Source organism: Crotalus tigris, unplaced genomic scaffold (assembly GCF_016545835.1).
Source record: "Crotalus tigris isolate CLP2741 ecotype Arizona unplaced genomic scaffold, ASM1654583v1 scf7180000017701.1507938, whole genome shotgun sequence".
Classification (NCBI taxonomy): Eukaryota; Metazoa; Chordata; class Lepidosauria; order Squamata; family Viperidae; genus Crotalus; species Crotalus tigris.
In genome coordinates this window covers 1,058,629-1,071,090 of record NW_024096577.1, presented here as the reverse complement: position 1 = coordinate 1,071,090, position 12,462 = coordinate 1,058,629, and the positions used below count along the sequence as shown (strand labels likewise).

Below are 12,462 nucleotides of genomic sequence, written 5' to 3'. Positions count from 1 at the left end.
GCAGTCCTTACGTCAATTCATGATCCCTCATTGCCCCCCCCCCAGCACCCGTCCAGTCAAAAGACGAAAAGGTAAAAAAAAAAAGACGTATTGCATATATATATATACAGTGCATATATATGTAATATGAACCCTCCTCCCTCGCATGCCAGTACGGGATGAAGCTCCTCGAAGAAGTGCGCGGGATGTTCTCCTTGCCCGCGACTGTCACCGTCGCCTGCCATCCCGTCCGGGCTCCGGGAGCCGCTTTTTCCCTCGCGTCTCCAGGGCTGCCCGGCTCATAGTTGAGAAGGGGGAGGAGGAGGAGGAGGACCAGGACTCATCAGGCCCGGCCCTTCGCCGCGCCTCGTTGCTCTTCGCTTCTCCGCCCTACGGTCCGCCGCCGCCGCCGCCACCGCGGCTGCTGCTTGTTTAGCGGGGGTGGCTTTGGCTACAGTGGGAGGCTTCGTTGTTTTTGTCCACCGCGATCCGCGAGGGAAAGGAAGGCGGAGGAAAGGCCACGCACGGCTGGGCGCGCTTGGCTGCAGGAGGAGGCGCGGCGGGGCTGTTTTGTTCACCGCCGACGGACCCACAGACCAATTGACCGACCCATACAACGCCGTTCAGCGCTTCTGTCAGACGGTGACTGGCGCGGGTAGGAGGCGGGTTCCTTCTTGCCCTCGCTGGCGGGTATGAGAAGGCCCCGCCGAACGGCAGCAGCACAAACGGCGGTCCTGCAGAGCCTGACGCAGAACCGGGCCCGGAGTCTCGACTGCTCCTGACAGCGCAGCCCACAGCCGCCTCCCCCTCCTCCTCCTCCTCCTCGCCATGCGTCCCGCGCGGTGGTGGTCGGGGCCGGCCCTGGCTTTGGCCTTGGCCATAACTCTGACTGGGATGGGCACCTGGAGCCTGGCCAAGGGTGAGTGCCAAGGAAGAGGAAGGGGGTCGTAGTGGTGGTTCGGGGTAGCATTTTTTGGAGTCCTACTTTGAATAGTAATAGCGGCAGAAACAGCGGAGGCAATAATATGCATGTATGTCTCGCTGGTTGTATTGCTGTGGTGCAGCCTTTATATCACTTACTTGGGGTGAGGTTATTTGGAAGCGCTTACCTAGGGCTGCCAAAGGTATGTCTCTTGGTAAATAACTTGTTTGTCAGAGGCGTCTGAGGGATCTCTGTCTATCCGTCCATCCATCCATCCATCCATCCATCCTATCTCATCTCATTTTTACATCTCCCATCTTACTTAAGTGATTCTGAGAGGTTTACAGGATGTTTTGGAGTTTTTCTCACACTCCGATTTAAGTTGAAAACTAGGCACATGTGTACTTATAGTAGACAATTTCCTTCATGGGAGTGTGCTTTGAAAGTTTTCCAGTGAAATGTTTTGTCAGTGCAATGGCACAAACAGTTACAAAGGTGGAGATAACCTATTGAATGAGACTAAGGCTGGGTTTTCTAGTCCATTTTTTCTCCAGAAGTATTTGCTCTGAGGCTTCTGTGGGTGTTTTATATTGTTATTATTTTGATCATTGTTATTGTAATAATTGTATTAGTAATTTAGTAGTACTAAAATTACTTGTTAAGGAACTGGATGAGTCCTATGTGTGTCTCTTTTTGCTTCCTAAGTAAAATGCGATAGTAATATGGATATTACATCCTCAGCTTGTGAGTTTTATGGTGGTAAAAATCTTATGACAGTTTGTCAACTAATTTATTGTACTTTATAATAGCTCTATTCCATGCAGTTTGTAGAAAGTTTAAAACAACTCAAGAATTATCTTAACCTGATACTGGCTTAATAATATCTAATATTTATTTACACTAAAATTTTATAGTTTAGTATCTTTTATTAAGAATTATTTAGTGTGAATCCCCTTCAAGCTTTTTCAAGATAGAAAAAAGTATATTGTCACTATCAAAGAAAAACTTTACTGTGTAAATTGTGATTGAATTCTGTACAAGAATTACTTTTGTATTTTTTGCTACTCTAAAATAAGCAGAACTCTTAAAAGTGTTTATTGGATAACACCCTGGATATGTCAGTATACTTGTTTATTTCAACATGTTTATATTCTGCTTACCCTCCATATAATCTAGATGTGTTAATTATTGTAAATATTGCTCTTAAACACATAAAGGATCATTTAAACGCAGAATAAATCCTCAGACAAAAAATTGCATGTAACATTTTATTCTGAATATTTTTGCCAGTTGATATGCTATGGTATATATATATATGTATATATACTATTGTATATTTCACATAACATTAATATTATTTAATCATGTGTTTTTTTAGGATTCATATTTGGGCCTTTCAGTGGTATCTAGTTCAAGCATCTGCTTTTTTTTTTCAAGATGTATCCTGGCTTAGATGGAATAATAATTTAAAAAATACGTTATAGTCCAGAGTAGATCATTTGGGATAGGCAATAGATTTCTCATTCAAGAATGTTAACAACTGTACTGTTTATACTATTGTTAACAGCAACTTACTGACATTAGTATTTATGACATTTTATGGTAAAGGAGCATTCTCTGTGCCCAGGATCTTGCATTTTCTGGGTAAAATTGGCCAAAGGGTGAAGCATGCATCTTCATCTTTTTCTACAGCTGAAGAACATCATTGATTGTCCGCTTGGTGAATTTCTATGGAGATTCTCAGTTGTCGAGGTCATGGTTGACCCAAAGGTGCTTTCTTTCAAAAGGCAACTGGACTATCTTCAAGCAAAACAAGAAAATCCAATTACCTTTTGAAAGAAAGTACCTTTGGGTCCACTTGGTGAGCATAACCCAGAATTAAATTAGATTACAATAGTAGCGAGATCACATCATGCTTTTCTTCTTCTTTCCTTTGAACATCAGGAAGGAAGAAGCAAGAACATACATCTATATTTGAAGTTCTGGTACTGGTTAGGAATTCAATAATGTTTTCTGTGAAGTAGTGAAATTATTAAATTTATTTTAATAGCTATGTTTGTTATGATGTGCGTACATGTACTGTGCCTGTGAATAGCCTTAAAGACTTTTTCAGTTTTATTAATTCTTTATTTTCCACCCATTCTTCCAATAAATATTTCAAGGATTAGTAAAAGTAAATAGTATTGAACTGGATTACTTCCATAAAGCCATGGAATTATTCTTTTATGGGTTTGCACCCCTCTTTCTGTCTCAATTAGCTTCCTTGTCTGTTATAATGATTATAAAAGTTCTATTGTGTGGAAGCAAAAGGCAGATTTGTTTGTCACAATGGGACAGCAAATTGTGGCCCCCAAATAAAGGAAGGGGACAAGATGGCTCAACGGTTAAAGACACTGAGCTCATTAGCTAGAAACCTGACAGTCTAGGTTGCTTGACAGGGTGAGCTCCCATTACTTACTCCAGCTCCTGCCCACCTAGCAGTTAGAAAGAATGCAAATGCAAGTAGATATAGGTGCCATTTCAGTGGAAAGGTAACAGCATTCTATGCACCTCAGTGTATAGTCATGCCTGCACATGATCACCGAAGTATATTTGGACAATGCTGGCTCTCTCAGCTAAGAAACAGAAATGAGCACTGCGCCCTAGAGTCCGACATGACTGGACGGGAAATCTTTACAATATCAACTACTATAAGCCTAAACCAGGGGTAGGCAACCTTGGCTCTGTTATGGCTCTTTTATGACTCATGGACCAACTCCCAGAATTCCTGAGCCAGCATGGCTCAGCTTGGAAACTGTCCCTTTCCCCTCAGCATGGCTGGCTCAGGAATTCTGGGAGTTGAAGTCCACGAGTCATAAAAGAGCCAAACCTGGGCTAAACCATAGGTGTAAGAAATAACATTACGGTACTTTTATTTTTCTATGGGTAAAAAGTGCATCCTTTTTCTGGTTTCCTTGATTTGTATTGTGTTTAGAAAAATGAGCCATTTAATATGAGAAATATATTTGGAATATTAGATGGGACTAAAACCATTACTTCTGGAATTTAACTTGAGAATTTTTGCATGCTGTGAATTGCATTGGGTAAAAAATAAAACATAGCCTTTTGCATGGAGAGGCCTTCTATTTCAAGATGAAGTCTTTTTTTTTCCTAAAGAAAAAGATTTGAGAGTTATTGAGGGAAAGTTCAAGGTCCAAAAGGCATTTGAATATGATATGGCTACAGTTCTTTTGGCATTTCAGAGTGTTTTAGTAAGGGAACCACTTTGTCCCCAATGTAAGGAAAATATTAAATCCAAATTTGTGTGTGTGTGTACACATACACATACAGAGACATTAAATTTTATGTTGGTTGTTGAAACATTTCACTTAAGGTTGACTACAATAATTCCAGTGCTTAACCAGACTGTTTGAATTCTACCACTTTTAATGTTTTGCCACAAATATTTTGAAATGGGTCCTAGTTTCTCCTTCCCAATGTTTTTAATTTGCCTTCTGCATCAGTTTCTAAAACTGTTTCTCTCAAATGTGGCATTGGGAACATGCAGAGGTATAATTGTACAATCCCTGTCTATATATTCAGAGCTGGCTATATATAAAATAGGGAGTCAAAATGACACTTTGCCAGATAGGTTATGTTAACATTCTTTTATGCAAAGTGCTGGTTAGCATTGTGGGTTTTTGAGTTGTGCCAAGAAAATACACAGTTCCATCTTGAGGGTTGTCTATCTCTCTGAGCACATACACAAAAACAAATATTTTACAGCATTTGGTAGCTGGTACAAAGTAACTTCTTTTTAATGTAGTAAGTATTACCTTTAAATAAACAAAACATGTTTGTGGGTAGGTATTGGCATTTAAGCAAAATGAGGTAAATGAAAGAAACCTAAACAAGTTCCTGCAGAAAATAATAGTAGTACTACTGTAGCATTTGATGGCAGTTTATTAACTGAATTAGATTTATCTGTTCTATGTTGGAGTGTGGTATTTTCCCCCAAACAAATATTAAGTTTCTTTCTAAAACTCAAAGTCTTTTAAACCAGTCAACAGGCATGCATTTCCCTAGTTTCCCCAGTAATATCATATATGTGATTCCTTAATTAGAAATTTAGATAATAAAATGTTTTCCCTACTTCAAAAAAAAAATCCTTGTGTATGGAGAAAAGTCTTGATAGATCTAGGATTAAATCTGAATTAAGATGACTCACACTTCTTCCAATATTAGGGGTTTAATTATTATGACTTTGAAACATGTTAATGGGAAAAATGAAAAAAATGAAAACAGGCAATATGCTTCTTCAAAGGTTTGAATGGCAGTGTTTGTAGCTTTAGTGTAGTTTAGTAAGAATTTTTTTTTCATATTACAGAAGGAAAGTATAAATGATCAGGCAGGAAACTTGCTTTCTTAAAATAATTCCTTATTAATTGGAGTTGTATGTGCATTTTGGATTGCAGTGAACTTTCCCTGATTTTATTTGAATTAACTGAATGATAGGCAGCTTAACATGATGGTATTTGCTGGCAAGTGAAATTATAAATATCTTTCTCCCAGAATATTTTAAATATAAATAAAAGGTATGCTTTGAGATGTATTAACATCTTTCTTCTGTTCATAGCCTGGGGTCTTCTGTTCTGTTCTCCAGTGCTCCTCATACCAAAAGCCAAAGCTTCACATGAGTCATGAAGGTTTCTTACTCAGATTATTTACTGTAAACATACACTTGCATTCCAGAATTGCCCCAGCAAAGTGCTATTTTGATTTTACTCTTTGATAGCTGAACGGTATACTATCAAATTAGCTTATATAATAAATTGTGTCCCTCCCCCCTTCCTGGTTTCATTTCATGACTTTCTGGGGCTTTACAAGAGCTATCACTTCTATAGCTGAGTTGTATTGACAGACTTTGAACTGGATTCCTTTTATACCCAGAGAGAGATGTTGTCCTGCTGATTCTGCTTCATTTGGTTCTCGTAGTTCAATATTTCTGTACAGCACAGAGATAAACTTGTAAAGAAATTATATAGGTTTTTCTCAAGGTTTAGAAATAGAGCTTCACTTCGCATTAGACAAGTTAACCAGAGCTGCTTTGCAAGCATATTGTTTGCCTGCTACAGTATTTGAAATGGATTGCATTTTATTTATTTATTTATTTATTTATTTATGAGACTTATATACCGCTTTAAGTGCAAGCACTCTCTAAGCGGTGTACACCAGTAAGCAATGTGTGTATATATATATGTATACATATACATATTGCCCCCAACAATCTGGGTCCTCATTTTACCTACCCCGGAAGGATGGAAGGCTGAGTCAACCTTGAGCCGGTGAGATTTGAACCGCTGACCTGCTGAACATAGTCAGCTAAAGTGGCCTGCAGTACTGCACTCTAACTGCTGCACCACCTCGGCTCCAATTCCATTTTGGAATTGTTGGGGATTTTGTAGTGTGGCTACCTTGTTCCTTGCACTAGGATAGGAACCCGGACTTGATGTCCTTTGGTTCCTTCAATATGTGTATTAGATTTTTGCTCATTTAAACTTTTGTAAATCTGGAAGACATATGAAATTGGTCCGTATATCTAATTTAAAAAGCTTACACAAATAGATTGGGCATAAATTCAATAATAAATTATTCTAACAAGAAATTCATACATTACAGACACACGGATTTTCATCCATCATGTTTTTCAGGTGCAATAGTTTGGTTTTGATATAAAGCACCCTAGCCAAATAACTTTGTTTGCTGATTGGCTTATTTTTTTAACAAGCGAGTATTGGGGTTGATCAGGGAGTGTGAGTACAGTGAGAGAAATTTGTGTTGCCAAGTATTTCTACGAATATCTTCATTTAGGAAGTTTTTTTTTCAAATTAGATTATCTATTATGGGATTAATTTAATTTTGTAGTTATATATGCAGTGTAAAAACTTTATGTACCATTGATCCATTTATCGAGTACTTCTATTATTTATTGATCATGTATGTATTTTTAAGATGTATACACAACAAAGTCCACATATGTAAAAAAAAAAAAGAATTACCAATTGGATTTGGCTAGTCTAAAGAAAAGAAGAAATAGGGGTGACATGATAGCAGCATTCCAATATTGGAGGGGCTGCCACAAAGAAGAGGGGGTCAAACTATTCTCCAAAGCGCCAGAGGGCAGGACAAGAAACAAAGGTTAGAAACTGATCAAAGAGAGAAGTAACATGGAATTAAGGAGAAACTTCCTAACAGTGAGGACAATTAATTAGTGGATCAACCTGCCTCCAGAAGCGGTGAATGCTCCAACACTGGAGGTTTTTAAGAAGAGACTGGACAGTCGCTTGCCTGAAATGGTATGGGTTCTCCTGCTTGAGCAGGGAGCTGGACTAGAAGACCTCCAAGGTCTCTTCCAGATTCTATTCTGTTCTGTTCTGTTCATTCCATTGCATTGCATTTTATTGTACCACATCAAAATAATTACTTCAGAATCTAAAGCGATATTAATAGTGATAGGTAAAAAAATATGTAAATTAAAGTTAAAACATTATAAAGACAAAAAATATACCCCATAGAATCAAGTTTTCAGGATTCTAGTACAAATATATAAACTATTACAGACTCAGCAGCACAAAACTTTTGAGGAACAGCTAATCTTGTCATATACAGTAGCATTTACTTAAGCACCTCTTTTGTATAATTTAGCTTTCAGTTGCACTTCTGTTAACACATAAAATGAATTGTGCTGTTGGAAATGAAACCTGAAAGAGAAGGAAGCAGATCATGATTTTTTGGGTATGTGTATGGAGAGACCCAAAGAAAGAAGAAGGAAATGGATGATAGGCTACTGTACTTTATGTCAAAGCAGAGCTATCAGAATTACCTGCTGTTCTCATATAAGGATTTCTTGGTTAGCGATCACCACTTTCTTAAAAATTTATGGCCTTCTACTAGTTGCCTTAACAAATTTAAAAAGGAAAGTAAAAGCTTGTTATTAGTGCTTTCTATTTTTTTATTCTTTTATTTTTAATGCTGCAGAAGCCACTCAAAGTTGTCTGGTGGCTTTAAAATGTGATCACATTAAGACTTAAAATGTTTCATTATTTAAATCCAGGGAATCGTAGCCAGTTTTGATCTTATTACATCATTTGCTGTATAAGAAATCCATAAAATAATTACTATTTTGTCATCTCTATGTTGATCTTCAAAGAAGTTTAAGCAGAGACAGTTATTTGTCCTGAGACCCTTTCCGTATTGCCTTTTAAGGCACCCAAAGTATGCTGTGTTGCTTTAAAACAGAGTAAAAAATTCCATTGATGATTTATGAGACAACTTAGCTATAATGCCAAAAGAATCCTGTTGAGCAACCATATTGTTCCAGATTTCACAGTAATGTTGCCAAGTTAATATTTTTTTTAATTAATGGGTCTTAAATGATTACTCACAAAGTAGCATTTGTAATTTAATTATGCTAGAATGCATCTATGAAGGTAGCTTTGCAATCTTCAGAAATGCATACTTAAGACTATTGATAAGAAGGCTGTACATTTTGTGTTGTACCAGTAGGGCTCCTGTGGTGGAATGAAGTCTAAATCTGGTCCAAGTTGCAGACTCAGCACTGAAGAAACCAGGTTGCTAAATGTTTTGCGGTGATTGAGCTTATGGGCCCATTTCTGCTAGGAAAGTATTGTTTTCTTATGTGGCTTCTGTTTTTTTCCCCAATTTGTGAAAAGAGCTCCTGGGACAGTAATCCAGCTTGTTAGATCAGGTTGGCATTGGCCACAGTGATGCCATTTGTCAGGACTAGGTATAAATGACTTTTGTGGATAGTGTATTAGGATGTTTGGTTGCCTTTATTTCCCTTTATAACTTAACTTGTTGTTAGTTGCGAAGTCATGTCCGACCCATTGCGACCCCATGGACAACGTTCCTCCAAGCCTTCCTGTACCATCTTCTGGAGTCCATTTAAGCTCACTCTTACTGCTTCAGTGACTCCATCCAGCCACCTCATTCTCTGTTGTCCCCTTCTTCTATTGCCCTCAATCTTTCCCAGCATTAGGCTCTTCCTTCTCATCAGGTGGCCAAAGTATTCGAGTTTCAACTTCAGGATCTGGCCTTCTAAGGAGCAGTCAGGGTTGATCTCTTCTAGGACTGACCGGTTTGAACGCCTTGCAGTCCAAGGGACTCGCAGGAGTCTTCTCCAGCACCATAGTTCAAAGGCCTCAATTCTTTGGCGCTCAGCCTTTCTTATGGTCCAACTTTCACAGCCATACATTGCAACTGGGAAAACCATGGCCTTGACTATAGGCACTTTTGTTGGAAGGGTGATGTCACTGCTTTTTAATATGCTGTCTAGATTTGCCATAGCTTTCCTCCCCAGGAGCAAGCGTCTTTTAATTTCTTGGCTGCAGTCCCCATCTGTGGTGATCTTGGAGCCAGGAAGATAAAATCTGTCACTACCTCCATTTCTTCCCCATCTATTTGCCAGGAATTGAGAGGGCCAGATACCATGATTTTGGTTTTCTTAATGTTGAGTTTCAAGCCAACTTTTGCACTCTCCTTCTTCACCTGCATCAAGAGGCTCTTTAGTTCCTCTTCACTTTCTGCCATTAGATTGGTATCATCTGCATATTTTAGGTTGTTGATATTTCTCCCGGCAATCTTAATTCCAACTTTTGATTCATCTAGCCCTGCCTTTCTCATGATGTGCTCTTGCATATAAGTTAAATAGGCAGGGCGACAGTATACAGCCTTGCCGGACTCCTTTCCCAATTTTGAACCAATCAGTGGTTCCGTGTCCAGTTCTCTCTGTTGCTTCTTGACCCACATATAGGTTTTTCAAGAGACAAATAAGATGGTCTGGTACTCCCATCTCTTTAAGAACTTGCCACAATTTGTTGTGATCCACACAATCAAAGGCTTTAGCATAGTCAATGAAGCAGAAGTAGATGTTTTTCTGGAACTCCCTAGCTTTCTCCATGATCCAGCGTATGTTAGCAATTTGATCTCTAGTTCCTCTGCCTCTTCGAAATCCTGCCTGTACTTCTGGTAGTTCTCATCCACATATTGCTGGAGTCTAGCTTGTAGGATTTTAACTTAACTTATATAGCACTAAAACTTGGTTTTGGAGTCAGAGGAGCTTGTGCACATTTATTTTACATGTGTTTAATCAATAGTGTGTTTTATTAAGTAAGACTCACTCATAACTAAAAGAACATGTGGAATCTTTAATATTCTATGTTTTGCTAGTCCCTGCTATGAGATTTGCATTAGGGCCAAGATATACATTAAAAAGAGACCCAGAGTGTTATAGATGTAATTTAACATTCTCTGCTGGTACATGTAATTCTAGCTTTGAAATTAATTTAAAAAGTTCTCTTTTTCACTTATTGGAATGGCTATTCTGTTGCTCCTGATTGCTCTTAGGCAAGCAACTGCAGTGCTTTCTGTTCCCTAAGATGACAGGAGGCTAATATGACAAACAGACGTGTTGCTCACACTCTAGTAATGTAGATATTCAGATCTTCCTTTTGCTACTTAAGAAATGCCCTACAGCCTTCTCCCATTTCAGTCAAATGGCTGCAGGGCATTTTGTTCCTTCAATGATAGAATGGATAGCACCAGCAAGTGAACAATTGTTGCATAGCTGCCTCTGATTGGCTGCCATATTACACACATATGAAAAAGTGAGCTCAAAGTGCATTCTTAGTGCCTTGAGGCTCTTTCAGTTCGTTTGAATCCGTCATAGTGCTAGATATATCTTAGTTGCATACAGGGTTGTTAACTGAGATATTAATTTACAGAAAAGCAATTATAGACATCACTCTGTTAGGCGTTAAAATGGATGTTATGGAAATATTAATCCCTCCCATCTGTTTACCTTTGAAGGTTTGATTGCATGTGATGAAATAAAATTCACATCAAATCTGAACTGTTCTGTTTGCCTAGTGTAGGATCTTGCTGCTTCATGAATGCTACAAAAGTCTGTGGTTGTCTTACTAAAAGATTATAACCTCAAGCAACACCGCAGAATTATGGTTTGACCTACTATATATACTTTACCTCAGTACAGTGAATACATACTGTACACATTCCAAGTAATTGTAATAGTAGTGATTATTTTGACAGTGAACATAATAGTCTGAGTAAGCCCAGAGTTGTAAAATCATAGTTTATGAATGCCTCATTCTTGTCATGAGGCAAGTAGGGGGTGTGTGTTTATGTGTGAAATTATCACTAATTGAGCTGGCTTTTATAGCACAAATAACCATATCTGGACACAAATATTGTAGAAGCAGGCATTAAGAGCCTTTTCTTGGATCTGAGGGAAGTCAGGGCCCCAGAGAAGGAAATATTAAAAAGGCAGAAAAATATATTTCCTCAAAAAGGATTTTAAAAAGCAGAAGCCAACTCTGCCCCCAAATCTCTGTCTCCAGCAGGAGCCAGCCCTATACAAATGTAAAACCAGAAGACAAAGACCTAAAATCTGCATATCCCACCTGAGATGGGACATAATAGGACTAACCCATTACCATCAAGTATACCAGAGAGTCACACCTAGACTCATGTCAGAATACATGACACAGGAGATAGCCTCAAAGTTCATGCCACAGGAACGGGAAACTATTCCAAACAAAAGGCTAGAGAGGGTATAAAAACCTACTGCCCATGTGCTCAGGTCTTTCTTTCCTCTGGTCTTTCCTGCAAGAACCATCTTTCTGCCTCTTCAATAAACTGTAACCTTCTTCCCAAAGCAGTCGCCATGTTGTTTATTTATCCCCTGCTTGGATGAACCAGGGTGAAGACTTTACTTCCAACAGATCTTAAGAAAAAAATGCCATGTGTGTGATCAAACAAATGCTGCTTGCCATACTTGCCATAGGCCTGGAAGATAACATAATCTTAGTCTCCAATTAAAAAAAAATGCCTCTGTCTCCTACAGATGAATGTGCCTAAATTGAATTACAATGTGCCACATAGAAAAGCAAACATGGGGCCTGCAAGTGAGTGAAATAAACCCTATACCAGTGGTTCTCAACCTTTTTAATGCAGCGACCCCAACTGGTCGTAAGTCGAGGACTACTCAACCGGTCGTAAGTTGAGGACCACTCAACTGGTGCAGCACCGTTTGTAGAATGGGACTTTTGGCGGACTCAGCAGGGCAGAGACAGCCTGGACAATTCCTATTGGCTTTTGAAAGCCAATAGAATTAGACTCTATTCAAGAGAGTCTATTCTATTGGCTTTCAAAAGCCAATAGAATAAAAGGGAGTAGCACAGCTAAGGAAAAGGGGGGAAAAAATGGCGGACTGCGTTGTTTGGCGACCCACGTGAAATGGTCGTTCGACCCCAAATGGGGTCCTGACCCACAGGTTGAGAACCACTGCCCTATACTATTGTTGAAAGAAAAAATATGATAATATGTTTGTTAGGGTTATTAAGTATTTTAAGAAAGAGGATTAGTTGATCACCTTGATTATTACCCAAAACACATGCATTTCTAAGAAAGACAAGAGCTTCCCAAAACTTTTGTACCTTGGGCTCAATGTTTGGCATCCTGTTGATCACAATAAGAAGGGGAAC

General features: G+C 38.9%; 1 protein-coding gene across 1 annotated transcript in view; it reads left to right on the top strand.

Moving 5' to 3' along the window:
• Positions 1 to 287: 287 nt before the first annotated feature.
• INSR (insulin receptor) overlaps positions 288 to 12,462 on the top strand; it is an 84,472-nt gene continuing 72,297 nt past the window's right edge. Inside the window, exon 1 of the mRNA XM_039338509.1 lies at positions 288 to 898. Coding sequence (XP_039194443.1) covers positions 808 to 898 — 91 coding nt within the window. The 5' untranslated portion in view covers positions 288 to 807. The remainder of the gene's footprint in view (positions 899 to 12,462) is intronic.